The sequence below is a fragment of the Anomaloglossus baeobatrachus genome, chromosome 5 (assembly GCF_048569485.1).
Source record: "Anomaloglossus baeobatrachus isolate aAnoBae1 chromosome 5, aAnoBae1.hap1, whole genome shotgun sequence".
NCBI classification, from domain to species: domain Eukaryota; kingdom Metazoa; phylum Chordata; class Amphibia; order Anura; family Aromobatidae; genus Anomaloglossus; species Anomaloglossus baeobatrachus.
The window spans coordinates 296,310,547-296,328,285 of NC_134357.1; the positions used below are offsets into that span (position 1 = coordinate 296,310,547).

The following is a 17,739-nucleotide window of genomic DNA, read 5'->3' on the forward strand; positions in this document are numbered from 1 at the left end:
CCATTTTTTTTTCTTTCAGGGCTGTCCCTGCCTAGGACCGAGGTTGATAAGAATCACCTCAAAGTCACAAGTTCACAGTACCTGATTCCATAGGATGGGCCAGTCGTATTATTAATGGACAAAGGTCTCATCAGTGTTCTCCCTCTACAGTTCTCTCCCATATGCCAGAAGAAGTCTCCGTTTCAATGAGAGTACCTTTCCGAGCCTGTCCCAACCTGCACTTACTCGACCAATCGGTCGTTTCCATCTCTTCTTGTCGCCATTTAGGCATTATCATCTTCCTTCCACATCAGCAGCTAGATCACAGGCTCAGTGCTTACCACTGTTGCTTTGTAGAATTTGGCTCATGGGTTCAGACTACACCAAGGACAACTAGAAGTTTGTAAGTTTCCTGCGTGGCTTTATGCTAGCCCGCCAGGTTTTTTCTTCTGACCACTTTTTGGTCCAATATCCAAACGATACCGCTTGTCCTCATCTGGATCTCAAGATAACATACATGTGTTTTCTTCTACACCTTTCAGAATGAAGTCTCCACTTTCAATGATATCCTCAATGGAACCTGTGGGGCTGCTTCCACTCAGTGTACTTTGAAGATGCTACGTTTCACCTTTCTTTTCTGGACAACCAAAGAGTTCAAGAGTCTCACTGGCAGTTCACAGCGTTTCCATTAGCTTAGCCACTACTCCAGTGTCCTTATGAAGATCATGTCAAGAGCATAGCCATCCCATGCACCAGAGGGATCTCAGTCTTCACTTATTTAACTGAGAGTTTGACTCTTCGGTTCCTATGTCACACAGAACACTTTTCATTCAGGATTAATCTTCAATATGTCGACATCTCCTTCTGTTCCGACCCAGCACCTAGTCGTCTGGATCACGCTGTTTTGTTCCGCACAAACTAGAGTCGTCCTCCCTGTAGAAAGGATCGCCACTCTTCTCTTCAGAATTCAGTCAGTCTGACCTATCGCTCAGTTTTCCACTTTGCCCAAGCAATTCCTTTCATGTAACAGACCTTCCAAAGTCACTTAATCTTGGCCTGATGGCGGTGTTCTACTCTCATTTTTCCCTGAATATCTTTCCAAATGGCTGGAAAATCATGATGTTGAATGGCAGATTCCTCAGCTGAGGAACTTTATTCCAGTATCACACAGGATCTTTTGTCAATCTTCCCACCACAGCTATCCGAAAATCCAGCGGATTTCTTCTGTCGCCTGCGAAAGGCTTTTGACAGGGCAGTGGTGCCTCATCAGATGGTCTTTATCCATATTTGTATAGGTGGAGCATTCTCAAGATCAATCTGATAGCATCCAGAGTATGATACAAGGAACCTCAGTTTACATCCAGTTCCTGTGATTCACTAGCGTTTGTCTCTGATGCTCTGATGGTCTCCTGGACTACTCATCCTCACATTGGGTGTACTACCCTTTGGGGGTAGTCTTCTTCCAGACACCCCATGGAAACTTCTATATGTGTTTTCCCAGGGTCCCCTTTCTCCAACAACAGAATTATAATTTCCTCAGGTTACCAGCCTGACTAGTGAGCTGCAAAACTAAGAGCTTCCGTTTTTCTTATCAGGTCATTGATCATGCTCAAAGTGGGGAGGCCTTCTTCCTTTCATGCAAATCTCTTCGTACATGTTTTTTCCACTGGGCCTTGAGTCCGGGTTGTTCTTCCATTCTTTGCAGGGTCACATCTCTGACTTTCAATCTTTTCAAGGTATTTAGTCCATTCATGGATTGCACTTTTCTGTGAGGTCGACACTCTTAGTAAATCTCTAGTGGCCTCCCATGAAACTCTGGGACCCTTGTCTGGGGTTTGACATTCTACAATCCTCTCCTTTTGACTGCTTTTAATTATATCTTTTCTTGTTCCCAGAAAGTTTTCTTCCGATGACAATCACTTACATGGGCTTGTTTCAGAGCTCGGAAACCTGTTTCGAAGTACTTACTTCCTTTCTTCACCTGGACAAGGTGGTTCTGCCTCCGTTCCCCTCCCTAAGGTGTTTTCCACTCTTCTCCTTGGGGAGAAATTATCCCCTCACTGTTTCATTTCCCTTCTCTTCCTTCTGACCAGTCTTTAAATAATATTGTGCCTGGTCATAGTGTGTTTCAGCACCCCTATCCGTCTTGAATCCTTCAGAAGTTTGGTTTCCTTGTTCGTTATCCAGAGTCGTTCTAGTGGTATATCCGCCGTTAGGGCTACTATTGCTGTTTCACTGCCATTCTGGATACATAATGGGTAAGGGATAGAACACTTGGGGTTCCAGTTCACTCCACCAGTGACTGGGGACTCCTGGGCCGTTTGCCTTCTAGCATATTTGTCAGCTCTAGAGTGTCTCCTGGTTCTCTGTATTTCAGTTTCCAGATTCTACAGAGTACACTTCTTTTTATTCCTTTTCCTTGTTTTTTTCTGGTCTAAGCAGAAAGGTTTTTACAAACGACAGTGCCTAGGTTCTGACCTGAGAACTTCACCTCTGCGCTTCTTTCCATAGCCCTTTTTAACCACCCTTGGAGACTTATTTGGGATGTCCTATAGTTTCCTGTCCCCCACAATGAAGCGATACAGAAAAGAATGTTTTGGGTACTCACCATAAAATCTCTTTCTCGGATCCTTCATTGGGGACACAGCACCTGCCCTTCTTAAGTATCTGTTGGACCAGTCTATATTGATTTTAGGTTGCTTCTCCTATTGCATTCACACTAACTGATCAACTTGGCTCCGGTTTGTGGATGATTCCTTCTGAGGAGGAGCTAACTTTTTGCTTGCCAAGTGTCAGTCTCCTAATGGCAGCAGCATACACCCCTTGGTTTCTTGTGTCCCCGAATGAAGGCTCCGAGAAAGAGAGATTTTACCCTGAGTACCTAAAATCTTCTTTTTATTTTCAAGATAACTCCTACAACCATCAAATTTGTTGATATTGATGTCCCATAATTCTCACATGTCAACTTTTTTCAGTTGTGTTTAACTTCTTTTACAGCCTCCTGTCTCTGCTTTGGTCCCACATCCTTACAGTCATCTCAAACCTGTCTAGCCAAATCACCCCTTCTGTCCGATACTACCAGAGGCTTGTGGCAGCACTTAAGGTAATACTTCATTTTTGGACCCCCACATAGGACTTTTCGTAGTGCCCTCCTCCATAACAGTGCCAGTCACACCACACTGTTAACAGTACAACCACATGCCTCTTAAAAGTGTGATCTCTTACCTTGGGCTGGTACTCCTCTTCTCACATGATCCTAGCTGTGTATGCAGCATGGGCAACTAAATGTTGATACTGCGACTTAATATGTGATAATGATATAGGATTTGATATCAGGGGATGCACAACTTGCAAACTGGGGCACAAAACTAAAAGCCCAGTTTACTCTCTCCTTTCTGTTCACCCATGCAAATACTGTACATGGCAATGAACCTATCAATACAGAGAAATACAAACTGTCTTTACATATTTGATTGAGCAAATTTTCTGTCCACCTAGAACTTGGAGTCATGTTTCCATGCAGGGGGCTGTGGACTGTCATTAGAAAGCCTCCACGCTGCAACATTCATTGTAAGTACTGGTGGTTTTTTTTCCTCATTTAATGAGTCTTAAACATAAAAAAAACCATATCCCTTGTGTTTCACTTTAGTTCTTCTAAACTATGCAATATGCAATGTAAAATACAATAAAAGAGTGATAGAAAACACTGGTTTACAAAATTGTGAGCTTTCAATCAACTGAAGCCATTGCGCTCAAATCCAGTCACTAAAAGGAGGCCGACATGACAGGGTTTGGGGGGAAAATGAAGTGATTAGTAGGGTTTTTGGCACTGCAAGGGTTAAGAAAATGGGGAAGTGGTAAGGAATGTCCTTAGGTGGGTTCGTAGAGGACGAGAAGTAAGGAAGGGTTGATAAGATGTTGTACATTTTGCAAGAAACAGTCATTTTAGGCACAAGCTAAGGAGATGTAAACTCCCAGCCACCCTCTTTTGTTGTTTTTTTTTGGTGGGTTTAGTATGAGCAGGGGGAAGGGAATTGTGTATATTTTCAATATTTCTGTCATAGCAGTATGACATAGGAGGAAGGTCCTCGAAGTTGGTGGATGTGGTTAAGGGCAGATCAGTGGGGGGAACCCACAAGGTTCTGGACCCCTCAAATGAGTTTGTTAAGTGGTGGAGGGTAGTGGAACTCCCAAGCTGAGGGCTGGAAAGGGCCTGTGGGTAGTGGATTATGGTGATAGAGCCTAGCTGGTTAGCAGGTGCCTCTGAGCTGGTTCATAAATTGTTAGAGGTAAAATTCAGCCTAATCTGAGGTGTTTCTATGCTACCCGTTATAGGTCATGGGTTTCGAAAACCATCCTCCCCTTTTTCATGATAATTGATCTGTTATACTTGTTTGTTTTCATAATTGCTGTGGCCAATTAATTTAGTCCATGCTGGTGTCCAGTCAGTTAATTTTAGTGGGGGGTAAGGAGGTAAGCTAGTGCTGTAATCACACATGACTCGCCAATATCCCTTGTCATGTCTCTTTAGGTCCAGAATTCTGTACTGATGAAAAATGTATTTCTTGAAAAAGGAAGATTTTTAAGAAGAGACAAATTGCAAAGTTTCTTGTTTTTACATTTTCTAGTGCATCGCCCGTTACCTAGGTTTCCAGCCGCCTCTGTAGTATATCAGCAGTAGCTGTTATTTTCTAAGGAAGGAGCACACAATTTCAAGTTCTTTGCTTTCAAGAGTTGCAATCAAATTGACCAGATTGTTAGATCCAGCCTGCTTCAGTATGCTTGAGTTCCTTCTATGATGTAGAGGCAAAGCTGCCCCTGCTGATACCATCAGAGCGTGCACAGCTTGGGGCAATAGCTCAGCTATGCCACTGGCTCACAATGTCAATCATAAAGAGTGTATTGCCCCCTAGCAATCAGTAAGCAGGGATCTGGGGAGAAGTGCACTACTATAGAAAAAAGATAAACTAATCCTTTAATATGTGTCATATACAGTGGGGAAAATACGTATTTGATACACCTACAAAGAATAGAGAGGTACACTTCAACTATGAAAGCCAGAATCACCCCCCCCCCCCCAAAACAAAATCTAGAAAATCACATTGTATAATTTTTAAATAATTAATTTGTATTTTACTACATGTAATAAGTATTTGATCACCTACCAACCAACAAGAATTCTAATTCTCACAGACCTGTTATTTATTCTTTAAGAAGCCCTCCTACTCTGCACTCATTACCTGTATTAATTGCATCTGTTGAACCCGTTACCTGTATAAAAGACACCTGTCCACACAATCAATCACACTCCAACCTCTCCACCATGGCCGAGACCAAAGAGCTAGCTAAGGACACCAGGGACAAAATTGTAGACCTGCACAAGCTGGGATGGGCTACTGGACAATAGGCAAGCAGCTTGTCAAGAAGGCAACAACTCTTGGCACAATTATTAGAAAATGGAAGAAACACAACATGACTGACAATCTTACTCATTCCGGGGCTCCATTCAATATCTTGCGGTAAGGATGATTCTGAGAAAGGTCAGGAATCAGCCCAGAACTACACAGGAGGACCTGAAGAGAGCTAGTCTCAAAGATTACAGTAAACAGGATCACTTATGGAAATGAAAGGGTTTTGAACAAAACTTCAAAGGTTCATTGAAGATCAAAAGTGATTTTTTTTCTACGCATTTTAGAGCAGGAAAGCTCCTTCTTCAGGAATAAATCACAGATATACATACTGCCGTCATGGCTTACAATCCTGCAGGGTATGCAAGGTCCTCCTGCTCACACCAGCACATGAAATTCGCCAATGACCATCTGGATGTTCCAGAGGAGGCATGGGAGAAGGTCATGTGGTCAGATGAGACCAAAATAGAACTTTTTGGTATCAACTCCACTCACCGTGTTTGGAGGAAGAAGAAGGATTAGTATAACCTCAAGAACACCATCCCAACCGTGACGCATAGGAGTAGAAACATCATATTTTGGGGATATCTTTCTGCAAAGATGACAGGACAACTGCATCTTATCGAAGGAAGGGTGGATGGGGTCCACAAGATTTTTCCCAACAACCTCCTTCCCTCAGTAAGAGCATTGAAGATGGGTCGTGGCTGAGTCTTCCAGCATGACAATACACACAGCCAGGGCAACTAAGGATCCCTAAGAAGCATTTCAAGGTCCTGGAGTGGTATAGCCAGTCTTCAGACCTAAACCCAATAGAAAATCTTTGGAGGGAACTGAAACTCAATGTTGCCCAGCAACAGCCCCAAAACCTGAAAGATCTGGAGAAGCTTTATATGGAGGAGTGGGCCAAACTCTCTGCTGCAGGGTGTGCAAACTCTGTCATAACCTACAGGAATGTCTGACCTCATTTTTTAGTTTCAATTATTTTATTAACTTATTTACATCATATATATTTAATTTATTTATTAATATTTTATTGAATTTCAACAACACAAATAATACAATCCCCTATCAGGGTTTATTGCAGATTGTGTACACAACATAGATATCAAATAACATATATAGACTGTTAAAGAGAGACTAGATTAAGGATGGATAGAAAAAGAAGTTGTGGAGAAACATGGGGAGGGGGGGACAGAGAAGGGGGTTGTGAGGTCATGTGTGTACCTACTCCATTTTGCTAATATAACAGCCATGTAAGATCCAGCATCTGGTAGTGAAAGTAACTCATGGGAAAAGTTGTAATACTTGCGATAGGTCACTATCATGTCCTTGATTGTAGCTCTATCCACGCAGGACTCATTTTTTATATGTAGATATAAATCCTTTGTATAGACATTTAAAACTGCCTACACCTCTACTGTCTCTAGTTTTTTCGAAGCCACAGAGTTACTTTAAGCTCCCTGTATACCACACCTTTATTTCTTAAATAAGCTACATGTAATATGATGTAGCTGGTCAAATAGTTAACCTTCTCAATATGCTTGTACAAAATCCTTTGTTTCCCCATATTTCTCTTTTTCCTATTACTACAGACCCTAGAACAGGATCTTGACCTTTGTTCCTCCAGCACTCGGAAACTCATAGAACGTTATTATCAGCAGAAGATCCAGCAGCAGGTATAAAGGCTCAAACACGGGATGCGCAGGTTTCTATTGTACTGGAAAGTTACTGGCAGAATCAATTAGTTTCACTGTTAAATGTGTAGTCTCTACATAGAGATATCTAAGGCTAGGTTCACATTTCCATTGTTTTGAATCATTCACATGCGTTGCTTGACACTTGTGACTGATGCGTTGTGCAATGGATGACAAGAATTAGAATTCATTGTCGGACTCCGTTGTAAAAGAGAGAGCGATCAGCTGATCCTTCACAATAGCCGTCCGGCTTTTGAGAGCGAACAGATGATCTCCCAGCGGCCGGCTAATGAGAGAGATCAGCTGATCTCCCGGCGGCCGGCTCCTGTGAGCAATCCGGCCGCCGGGTGATCAGCTGATCGCTCACAGGAGCCGGCCGCCAGGTGATCAGCTGATCGCTCACAGGAGCCGGACGCCAAGAATGGGGGCGAGGGGCGGAGTGCGGGGTGGGTGGATCCGAGCAGGGCCATGGCGCTGAGGTAGTCAGTGCCGGTGACTGCATGGCTGGGGACAGGTGAGTGTGAGTGTGTGTGTGTGTGTGTGTGTACTTGCGGAGTGCGGGAGGGGCGAGGCCGAGCGGGGAAGTGTCGGGCTCCCTGCACACGTAGCCAGGGTAAATATCGGGTAACTAAGCAAAGCACTTTGCTTGGTTACCCGATATTTACCTTGGTTACGTGTGCAGGGAGCCAGAGAGAGAGAGCATGCGCAGCGAAATCCTACGGATTGCGCTGCTCAAAAAACGTTACAAGTTGCGTTCTGCCCGGCGGTCAGTCGTTCCACGACTGATCAGTCAGGCAGAGGATGCAACGCAGCATCATCAGTCACAATCCGCCACTCATACAAGTCTATGGAGAAATGCTTTTGTAATCTTGGCCAGATCTGTACCTTGCCACAATTCTGTCTCTGAGCTCCTTGGGCAGTTCCTTTGACCTCATGATTGTCATTTGGTCTGACATGCAATGTGAACTGTGAGGTCTTATATAATAGACGTATCTGCCTTTTCAAATGAAGTCCTATAAGTTTTATTAAACACAGCTGGTCTCCAATGAAGGAGTAGAGTCATCTCAAGGAGGATCACAAGGAAATGGACAGCCTGTGACTTAAATATGAGTGTCTGAGTAAAGGGTCGGATACTTATGACCATGTGATATTTCAATTTTTCTTGTTTAATAAATTTGCAAAAATTTCTACATTTCTGTTTTTTTCTGTCAAGATGAGGTGCATAGTGTACATTAATGGGTAAAGAAATGAACTTTTTTGAATTTACCAAATGGCTGCAATGAAACAAAGAGTGAAAAATTTAAAGGGGTTTGAATACTTTCTGTACGCACTGTAGCTCTGGCAGTATGTATAAGGTTGTTGTCCTGCTGGAACATGAATCTACGCCTCAGTCTCAAGTCTTTTACAACCTCCAACTGGTTATCCTCAAAATTTGATCTGTATTTAACTTCGCCCATCTTCCAATCAACTCTGACCAACTTCCCTGTCCCTGCTGAAGAAAAGCATCCCCACAGCATGATGCCGCCACCACCGTGTTTGATGTGGGTGGTGTTTTCAGGGTGTTGTGCAGTGTCAGTTTTCCACCACACATAGTGTTTTGCATTTAGCAAAACGCATTTAGCCCAAAAAGTTCTACTTTAGTCTCATCTGACCAGAGCACCTTCTTGCACATGCCCTGTAGAGGAAACAGCTAACATGTGGAAGAAGGTGCTTTGGTGAGAGAAGAGTAAAGTATAACTTTTTGTGCTAAATGTATGTATATATGTATAATATATATATAAACATATACATGCGTGTTCACATCTATATTTATTTTTCTTAACTACTTACAGCAGGGTTCTACTGCAGAAAAATATGGAGCGGTTACCGTAAAAGTGAGCTACCGGCAATCCGAGCAGAAACTGCATGTTGAGATCCTTAATGCAGTGAATCTCCTTCCTCTGGACTCCAATGGTAAGCAAAGCACACACATACAGTTTGTATGTATAGGTATGGTCAGAAGGATGGATAACAGGAAAAGAGTAAAACTAAATCACATTCAAAGGAATCTGTCAGCAATTTCTACCCACCTTGCCTCTCAAAACCATATGTAACTATCTAAAATATAAAACAATTAATACCATTGTGACTCCCAGCGCTCAGATATCACATTTTAATACCGTGTTTTTCAAAAAATAAAACACTGTCATATACTTTTTTTTTTGCGTCAAAAAATGCACTAGGGCTTATTTTTTGGGTAAGTCTTATTCTTGGAGAAACATGGTTGGGGGTAAGTTTACTCCCCCAAAAAAGGGGGACATCTGCGTGGCTCCCAGGTCCTCCCTGTGATCTCCGGTGGGCGTCTATATTAAAGTATATTCTTTAACTTTTTTAGCTTTATGGACACTTCATTGAATTGCGACTAGGGCTTATTTTTGGGGTAGGGCTTATATTTAAGCCTTGCTCTGAAAATGCTGAAAAACCCTGCTAGGGCTTATTTTTGGGAGAGGTCTTAATTTTGGAAAAACATGGTATTATCGGCACATGAGGCAGGAAGTACATTGGGGCGGGAAATGCACAAAGCATTGTATATTAGTTATGTTTATTAATATTCTTGTATTGCTTAATCTTAAAGGGAATCTGTCAGCAGGTTTTTACTACCTCAGCAGAGAGCAGCATGATGTAGGCAAAGAGAGTGTATCACTTTGTGTCACAACTGCTGCACCCAGTAAACTATCAGAGTTTTAGAATTAGCAATGCAGCAGAGCTCAGAAAGTTAACCCGCCCACACCAGGCTCTCTATGTACATAGTGCATAGACAGGGAGGTGCTAATCAGAGGGGGGCTGTGGTCGGACTAATGTTGTCCCAGCCATGATAATCCCAGGTTTTAATACTTTCACTATAAGTAATCAATAGCACACAGGGTAATAAATAACACATCATTGAACTTTGTGTCAGTCTCCTGCTTTAAATTACATAACAAAAACCTGCTGACAGATTCCCTTTAAGACCCAATCAGTTGTGTGCTCATAAATAATCAGTTAAACATGCTTTTCATTATTCCTGCACTCAGGCAGCAGCGACCCATTTGTTCAGTTGACATTGGAGCCTAAGCACATATTTCCAGCAGTGGAACCACGGTCTACAGAAGTCAAGAAGAGTGAATTAAATCCTCTTTATGATGAGTCCTTTGATTTGTAAGTGCGCACAATAGTTACTCATAAATATCTGTACAGAAACGACACAAAGTCTCAATAAGGCCTCATTCAGATGTCCATATGAATGTGTTCTATCTTTAATTTTCACATATAGAACATGTATCCATTATGGCCTGTGGGGCTCTTAACATGTTTATGTCTTTTTGCGGTCTGCAAAAATTTACGGAGACATTTCAGTTTTTGATCTAAGTCACAGATCAAAATCTATATATATAATTGGATTAACAGCAAAAATTACCACCAATATCACCCCTGGTAGGAGTATATATCAGAAAATAGCTAAGGGGTGAACACAATCCTTAGAAAGAAAAAAAGACCTAAAAATTAACTTTTTATAGGTGTATTTAAAAAATGTCAAAGCGTCATTACATAAAAACGTGTCATAAAAAACAGAAGACACACAATCCACAATAGCCACCCAGCTCAAATGGGCTAGGGACACGTGTCAGGCACATTAAACAAGGAGCATTCCAAATATCCAACCACAGACGACTAGGATATTAAATCCCGCACCACCCACATAAGGAACAGAGACCCTTATAATGGAAAAGGATCCCACCTTCCTTACATTAATGTGGGTCCCCCCAGACAAGAACGGTCTTACCGCATTCAGATGATGGGCATCAGCAGGTCACAAACTAAAGGGTACTTTACACGCTGCGATATCGGTAACGATATATCGTCGGGGTCACGTCGGTAGTGACGCACATCCGGCGCCGTTACCGACATCGCAGCGTGTAACACCAATGAGCGACGATCAACGAGCACAAAAACGTGAAAAATCGTTGCTCGTTGACACGTCGCTCATTTCCTTAATGTCGTTGCTGCTGCAGGTACGATGTTGTTCGTCGCTACTGCGGCACCACACATCGCTGTGTGTGACACCGCAGGAGTGACGAACATCTCCTTACCTGCGTCCACCGGCAATGCGGAAGGAAGGAGGTGGGCGGGATGTTACGACCCACTCATCTCCACCCCTCCGCTTCTTTTCGACGGCTGCCGTGTGACGTCGCTGTGACGCCACACGAACCGCCCCCTTATAAAGGAGGCGGATCGCCGGCCATAGCGACGTCGCAGGGCAGGTAAGTCCGTGTGACGGGGACTAACGAGGTTGTGCGCCATGGGCAGCGATTTGCCCGTGTCGCACAACCGACGGGGGTCGGGTACGCTCGCTTGCGATCTCGCTGACGAGATTGCAGCGTGTAAAGTAACCTTAAGGCTCAAGCACATTGATCACTGTCACAAACCACCGGGGGGGTCACTCAGAAATCCCCCGCGCTGGCTACCAGTACGTCACAATCGGGGGGTAACAAGTGGGGGTCACCCCTCCTTTATACCTCCCGACCGACAGACAGAGCACGTGACGCGCTCTCTAGCGCCCCTCTTATAGTCAGGCCAATTATGGAATTGCCCGACAATAAGCAAGGAGGCCGCTATACTACTTATGCCGATTATTGAAGGGTCCCCGGTGAGAGTAAGGTATATATTCCCCCGACCTCCGCGGGCGGAATATATAAAATCTCCCCGAATCTCACTGGCCTCCCCACAACAATCCTTGGCACAATTCGCTGCCACCAACCGATTTACGGTAACTATTAGCCGAACACACAGACGTGGGATTCAAGATCGAGATAACAGAACAGCCCAAGATTAATTATATAATTTAATCGCCTAAAGCACACTAGAAACTACAATATATACAATAGGGAATCTACAGAATATACATATGTCAGAGTACAGTTACAGATAAAGCATGGGTTACAAACAGGCATACACAGTTCAATCAGTTACCTTGTTGCGTCTGGCCACAGGGGGGCGCTGTAGACCAGGTTTCCAGGAACTCTCTCACAGGTCTGTCCCAACCAGGCCCCCGAGCAGAAGAACGCTGGAAAATGGCCGAAGTAGGGTTATCAACCTGGGCAGATCCAGGTCCCCTCCTACCTTAGTGACCTCACAGGGAAGCACTGCCACTCCCCCTGCATGGATCAGAATTATCCAGCAAAGGGGATTTTGGCTATAACTTTGCCTGGGAGCGTCGTAGGCAGACGCCAATGCTCTCATTGTGACAGTTATGAATTTAGCTACAGAACGAGGGGACTCATGACCTGTCTGCCAGTTCCCCATTGGCTGATATCACGCCTGGGGCATTTCCCAATGTCCTGTTCCCATAAAAAGGGGGTGCCGGCATCGTCCACATGCGGAGACACCATTTTTATGGTTGCCATATTTATCGGAAATATGGCTTGCGAGATATGAACCATTTTTTACTGGAGTCGTTCTGTCTGGCTATTTCCATAGCCTTGCTAACTAGCTAGCAGCTCCTACTACAGGGTGACGGCAGGGAGTCATCCTGTGTCCATTGTCCTAAAGCCACCTAATTTCCATATCACAGGACATGGCCATGGATTTGTTGCTAAACCAGTTGTGTGAAGGGAAGGGGGTAGTGACACCAGGAGAGGGCTTCCTGACATGACTTGAATGTCATGATTTATCGTCATATCTCCGGATTTACCTCACACCTCCCCCCTTTTGAGGGCGCTAGGGGGCAGCACACTCCGGTGTTCCCCCGTGCGCCCGTCCGCGACCTCTCCTTGTTGGGACAGCCCGTCTGCGTTACCGTGGTCACGGCCCCTTTTGTGGCGAATGGTGAAGTTGTATTGCTGGAGCGCAAGGCTCCATCGCAACAATCGCCCATTCGTCCCAGAGACGGTGTGCAACCAGCTGAGGGGATTGTGGTCCGTCTCCACGATGAAGTGGCGCCCGTATAGATAGGGTTGCAGACGCTGCAGGGCCCACACTATGGCCAGGCACTCCTTCTCCATTGTAGAATAGGCCACTTCCCTTGGTAACAGCTTCCTGCTCAGGTACAAGACTGGGTGCTCTTGGCTCGCAGAGTCCACCTGGCTGAGCACCGCACCGAGGCCGAAGTCACTGGCGTCGGTCTGTACTACAAACGGCCGCGTGAAGTCGGCTGCCTGTAGCACGGGCGGGCTGGACAGGGCGTCCTTTAGGGCCCGGAAGGCTGTCTCGCAGTCCATTGTCCAATCGACTGCAGAGGGCAGCTTCTTCTTGGTGAGGTCCGTCAAGGGCTTTGCCAGGCTACTATAGCATGGAACAAACCTCCTATAGTACCCAGCGGTCCCCAAGAAGGACATCACCTGCTTCTTGGTCCTGGGGGTGGGCCAGGATGCGATGGCTTCCACCTTCTCAGGCTCGGGCTTCAGGGTTCTCCCACCTACCCGGTGACCGAGGTACTGGACCTCGCTCATGGCCAGCTGACACTTTCCCGGCTTGATGGTCAAACCTGCCCGGTGGATCCGCCTGAGCACCTGTGCTAGATGCTCTAGGTGGTCCTCCCAGGTGGGACTGAAGACGGCAATGTCATCCAGGTACGCGGCCGCGTACCCTTCAAGTCCCTTGAGCAGGGTGTTGACCATCCGCTGGAAAGTGGCAGGGGCATTCCTCATCCCGAATGGCATCACCGTGGACTCGTACAGTCCAAATGGGGTAATAAAGGCAGAGCGTTCCCTGGCCTTGCGAGTCAGGGGGATCTGCCAATATCCCCGGCTCAGGTCCATGATGGTCAGGTACTGAGCCCCGGCCAACTGATCGAGCAGGTCATCGATGCGTGGCATTGGGTACGCATCGGCGACCGTGACAGCATTGAGCCCCCTGTAGTCCACGCAGAACCGAGTGGTTCGGTCCTTCTTAGGGACAAGGACTACAGGCGAGGCCCAAGCGCTGTTGGATGCCTGGATCACCCCCAGCTCCAGCATCTCGTCAATCTCCTGGCGCATGTGTTGCTGCACCTCCAGGGAGACCCGATATGCTGAACGCCGGATCGGGGGATGATCCCCAGTGTCCACGTGATGGACAGCCAAGTCAGTCCTTCCGGGCTGGTTGGTAAACAACCCCCGGAAGGGGTGTAGGGTGGCCCACAGCTGGGACCGTTGGTCCTCCAAGAGCTGGTGGCCAACCTCCACATCCTCAATGGATCCGCCTGCCCTAACCTGGGCTAGCATATCCAAGAGGGTTTCCGCTTCTCCCTCCTCGGGCAGGTTGCACACGGGGAGCGCACATGCCTCCCGCTCATGATGTGCCTTCATCATGTTCACATGGAAGGGCTTCCGCCTTCCACGGGCAGGATCCAGGGTGACCAGGTACGTCACAGGGTTGAGCTGCTGGTACACGAGGTATGGGCCTTCCCAGGCTGCCTGAAGCTTGTCCTGTGGTACGGGGACCAGTACCCACACCTCTTGACCCACTTGGTAGGTCCTCTCACAAGCGTTCTGGTCGTACCAACGCTTCTGATCAGCCTGGGCTTGAGCCATATTGTCGTGTACCAGTTGCGTCAAGGCCTGCATTTTGTCCCGGAAGCGCATGACATACTCGATAACCGACACTCCAGGGGTGGCCAAATCCCCTTCCCAAGCCTCTTTCACCAGAGCCAGGGGGCCCCGCACACGTCGCCCGTACAGGAGCTCAAACGGTGAGAATCCTGTTGAGGCCTGTGGAACCTCCCGGTAAGCAAATAACAGGTGTGGGAGATACCGCTCCCAGTCACGCCCATGGGAGTCGACCAACATCTTAAGCATCTGCTTTAAGGTGCCATTGAACCGCTCGCACAGGCCATTAGTCTGTGGATGGTACGGGCTGGCCACCAGATGTCGCACCTGGACTTGCTTACAGAGGGCCTCCATCAGCTGGGACATGAATTGGGTCCCCCGGTCAGTGAGCATTTCCTGGGGAAAACCCACTCGGGAGAAAATCTCCAGCAATGCGGTGGCCACCTTGTCAGCCCGAATGGACGACAAGGCCACTGCTTCTGGGTACCGGGTGGCATAGTCCACTACCGTCAGTATGAAGCGTTTCCCGGAGCTGCTGGGGATGGCCAGCGGGCCGACCAGATCCACAGCCACCCTCCTGAAAGGCTCATCGATGATGGGCAGAGATACCAGTGGGGCTTTGGGGCGTGGCCCCGCCTTCCCCACTCTCTGACAGGTTTCACACGAACGGCAGTAGGCAGCCACATCGGCCCCCATTTTTGGCCAGTAGAAATGCTGGTTTAACCTGGCCTTGGTCTTAGCGATCCCTAGGTGTCCGGCCATCGGAATCTCATGTGCGATCCGCAACAACTCCGTCCGGAACGGATAGGGTACCACCAACTGTCGGTCCCTGGGCCACGCCTCCGGTGAACCCTGCTGGACCGTGGCCCGGTACAGCCGTCCTTGGTCCCAGACCACTCGCTCCGGGTCCGAGTCCGAGGGAGGCTGTGCCGCCTGCTCCTTTAGAGCTTTCAGGCTGTCGTCAGCTTCTAACGCTGCCTGAAACTCCTGACTAGATGTGGCCAGAATCGACGAGACTGTCACATCTTCAGTCAGTACCCCGGGACCTGTGTCCTGGCCTCCACCTGACTCGGCTGCCACTTGGTCAGAAGGGGAAGAGCTATCGGACCTCCGGGAGGCCCCTTGGCTTCCAGCACTCCCACTGCGGGTGACAGCGGCCACAGCCGCTGCGACCGTGGGTCGTGCCTGCTCCTCCTCCGTTCCTGACCAAGTCGCCGGTTCAGGCAGACCTACCTGGCTTCCTGACACCCCGGTTGTGGGGGAACCCTGCACCGAGATCTTACCTGGGAGCACTTCCGCTCCTGGACCGGCCCCAATCTCACCTGCCTGTTCCCCCCCTGCAGCAACAGAACCCCGCTGTGAAATCTCTGGGGACCCCACATTTGCTGTGGTAGCCCCCACCCCACACACTGGTCCTCCCCCTGCAGCACCCTGCTCTCTGCTTATCCCTGCAGAGGGCAGCAGATCCCAGCTCACAGGCTGGTTACTTGTAGAGGCATTGTCACACCTTTCTCTGACCCCCTCCCCTCCTGTCACAGCTGCAGCTGCGTGTGTGTCTATGGTGTCTGTGCAAGCAGAAATATCAGAGTTCACTCCCTCCTCCCTTACATCATTCATAGATAACACATTAACATTGTCAGGAGTCATGTCAGCACTGGCTGAAGGTTCAGCCTTTGGGGCGGGGCCAAACTGGGAGGTTATTTGCCCCAAATCTGTCCCAAGTAGCACGTTTGCAGGGATCCGATCAGTTACCCCCACCTCCCTCACCCCTCGCCCTGCGCCCCAGTCCACATAAATGTCAGCAACAGGCAGCGCCGGGTCAATGCCTCCAATCCCGGAGACAGCGAGGGTTTTTCCAGGGATCAAGTCTTGGGGGGACACCATCTCAGGCCGCACCAGAGTCACCTCCGAGGCGCTGTCTCGCAGTCCTATGGTCACAGACTGGCCGACGGTGACAGGTTGGAAGCTGTCCAGGGACCTACCACCACCCCCACCCACACAATACACCTTGGGCGGCCCTTGGGACGGGGACGGAGCCGGGGCCTTGGGACGCTGAGGGCACATGGCCTTGAAGTGTCCAGGTAGGTTGCACTGGTGGCACCGTCTTGGTTCCGCCACGGGCCTGGAGAGGGGAGTTGAGGGGGACACCCCCTGCAGTCTAGGGGCAGGTGGGGCAGTCGCAGAGTTCATCTTACCCCCTCTCCAGGTGCTGCTGGTGGCTGCTCTCCTGGCTTCAGGAGCCCGATTGTTGGTGTAGTCATCTGCCAGGGCAGCTGTAGCCGTGGATCCCTTTGGCTTCTGGTCTCGGATGAACTGGCGGAGATCCTCAGGGCAGTTCCACAAGAGTTGCTCCGTGATGAACAAGTCCAGGATCTCCGGTCCGGTGGAAAGCTGCAGGCCTTGGGTCCAGTGGTCGGCAGCTCGGGCAAGTGCCCGCCGGTGGTCAGCCCAGGAGTCCTTTGGTCCCTTCTGCAGCGTCCGGAACTTCTTGCGGTAGGACTCCGGGGTGAGGTTGTACTGTTGGATCAGGGCCCGCTTGATGGTGTCGTAGCCCTGATCCGCCTCAGCAGGCAAGTCCCCAAGGATATCCAGGGCCTTACCCCTTAAACGGGGGGTCAGGTATTTGGCCCACTGGTCCTTGTTCAGATGATGCTGCAAGCAAGTCCGTTCAAAAGCAGTCAAGAAAGAGTCTAAGTCTCCATCCTTCTCCAGCACTGGGAAGTCCTCAACACGGACCTTTGGAAGTTTGGTGTCTGGAAGGTCACGGGTGGCTGATGAGGGCCGGAGCTGAGCTAGCTGCAGCTGGTAGTTACGCTCTGCCTGGCGCTCTTCACGCGCTGCTTGCCGCTCACGCTCGGCCATGAGTTCCTTGTAGCCCTCCCGGTCTCCAGCCTGGCGTAGGGCCATAGCCATTTGAAGAAGGCTATCCGAGCCTCCCAGGCTCGGTGGAATGGCACGTGGTGATCTGCGGCCCGCTGCGGAGCCTGGTGCTTCACTGTCCATTGCAGAGCGGAGGGCTGGCGTCTGGCTCGTTGAGGACCCTTGGGCGAGCTGCTCCTCATCTTGTCCAGCAGTGCCCGGTTGTGCAATGTCCTCTGCAGAGCTGTTTTCTGG

General features: G+C 48.3%; 1 protein-coding gene across 2 annotated transcripts in view; it reads left to right on the forward strand.

Annotated features, from left to right (window-relative positions):
- The window catches only part of UNC13D (unc-13 homolog D), a 174,067-nt gene that overhangs the window by 148,799 nt on the left and 7,529 nt on the right, over nucleotides 1–17,739 (forward strand). For both annotated transcript variants that reach the window (XM_075349607.1, XM_075349606.1), the window contains exons 27-31: nucleotides 2,977–3,082; nucleotides 3,478–3,549; nucleotides 6,980–7,063; nucleotides 8,914–9,034; nucleotides 10,135–10,258. In XM_075349607.1, coding sequence (XP_075205722.1) covers nucleotides 2,977–3,082; nucleotides 3,478–3,549; nucleotides 6,980–7,063; nucleotides 8,914–9,034; nucleotides 10,135–10,258 — 507 coding nt within the window. The remainder of the gene's footprint in view (nucleotides 1–2,976; nucleotides 3,083–3,477; nucleotides 3,550–6,979; nucleotides 7,064–8,913; nucleotides 9,035–10,134; nucleotides 10,259–17,739) is intronic.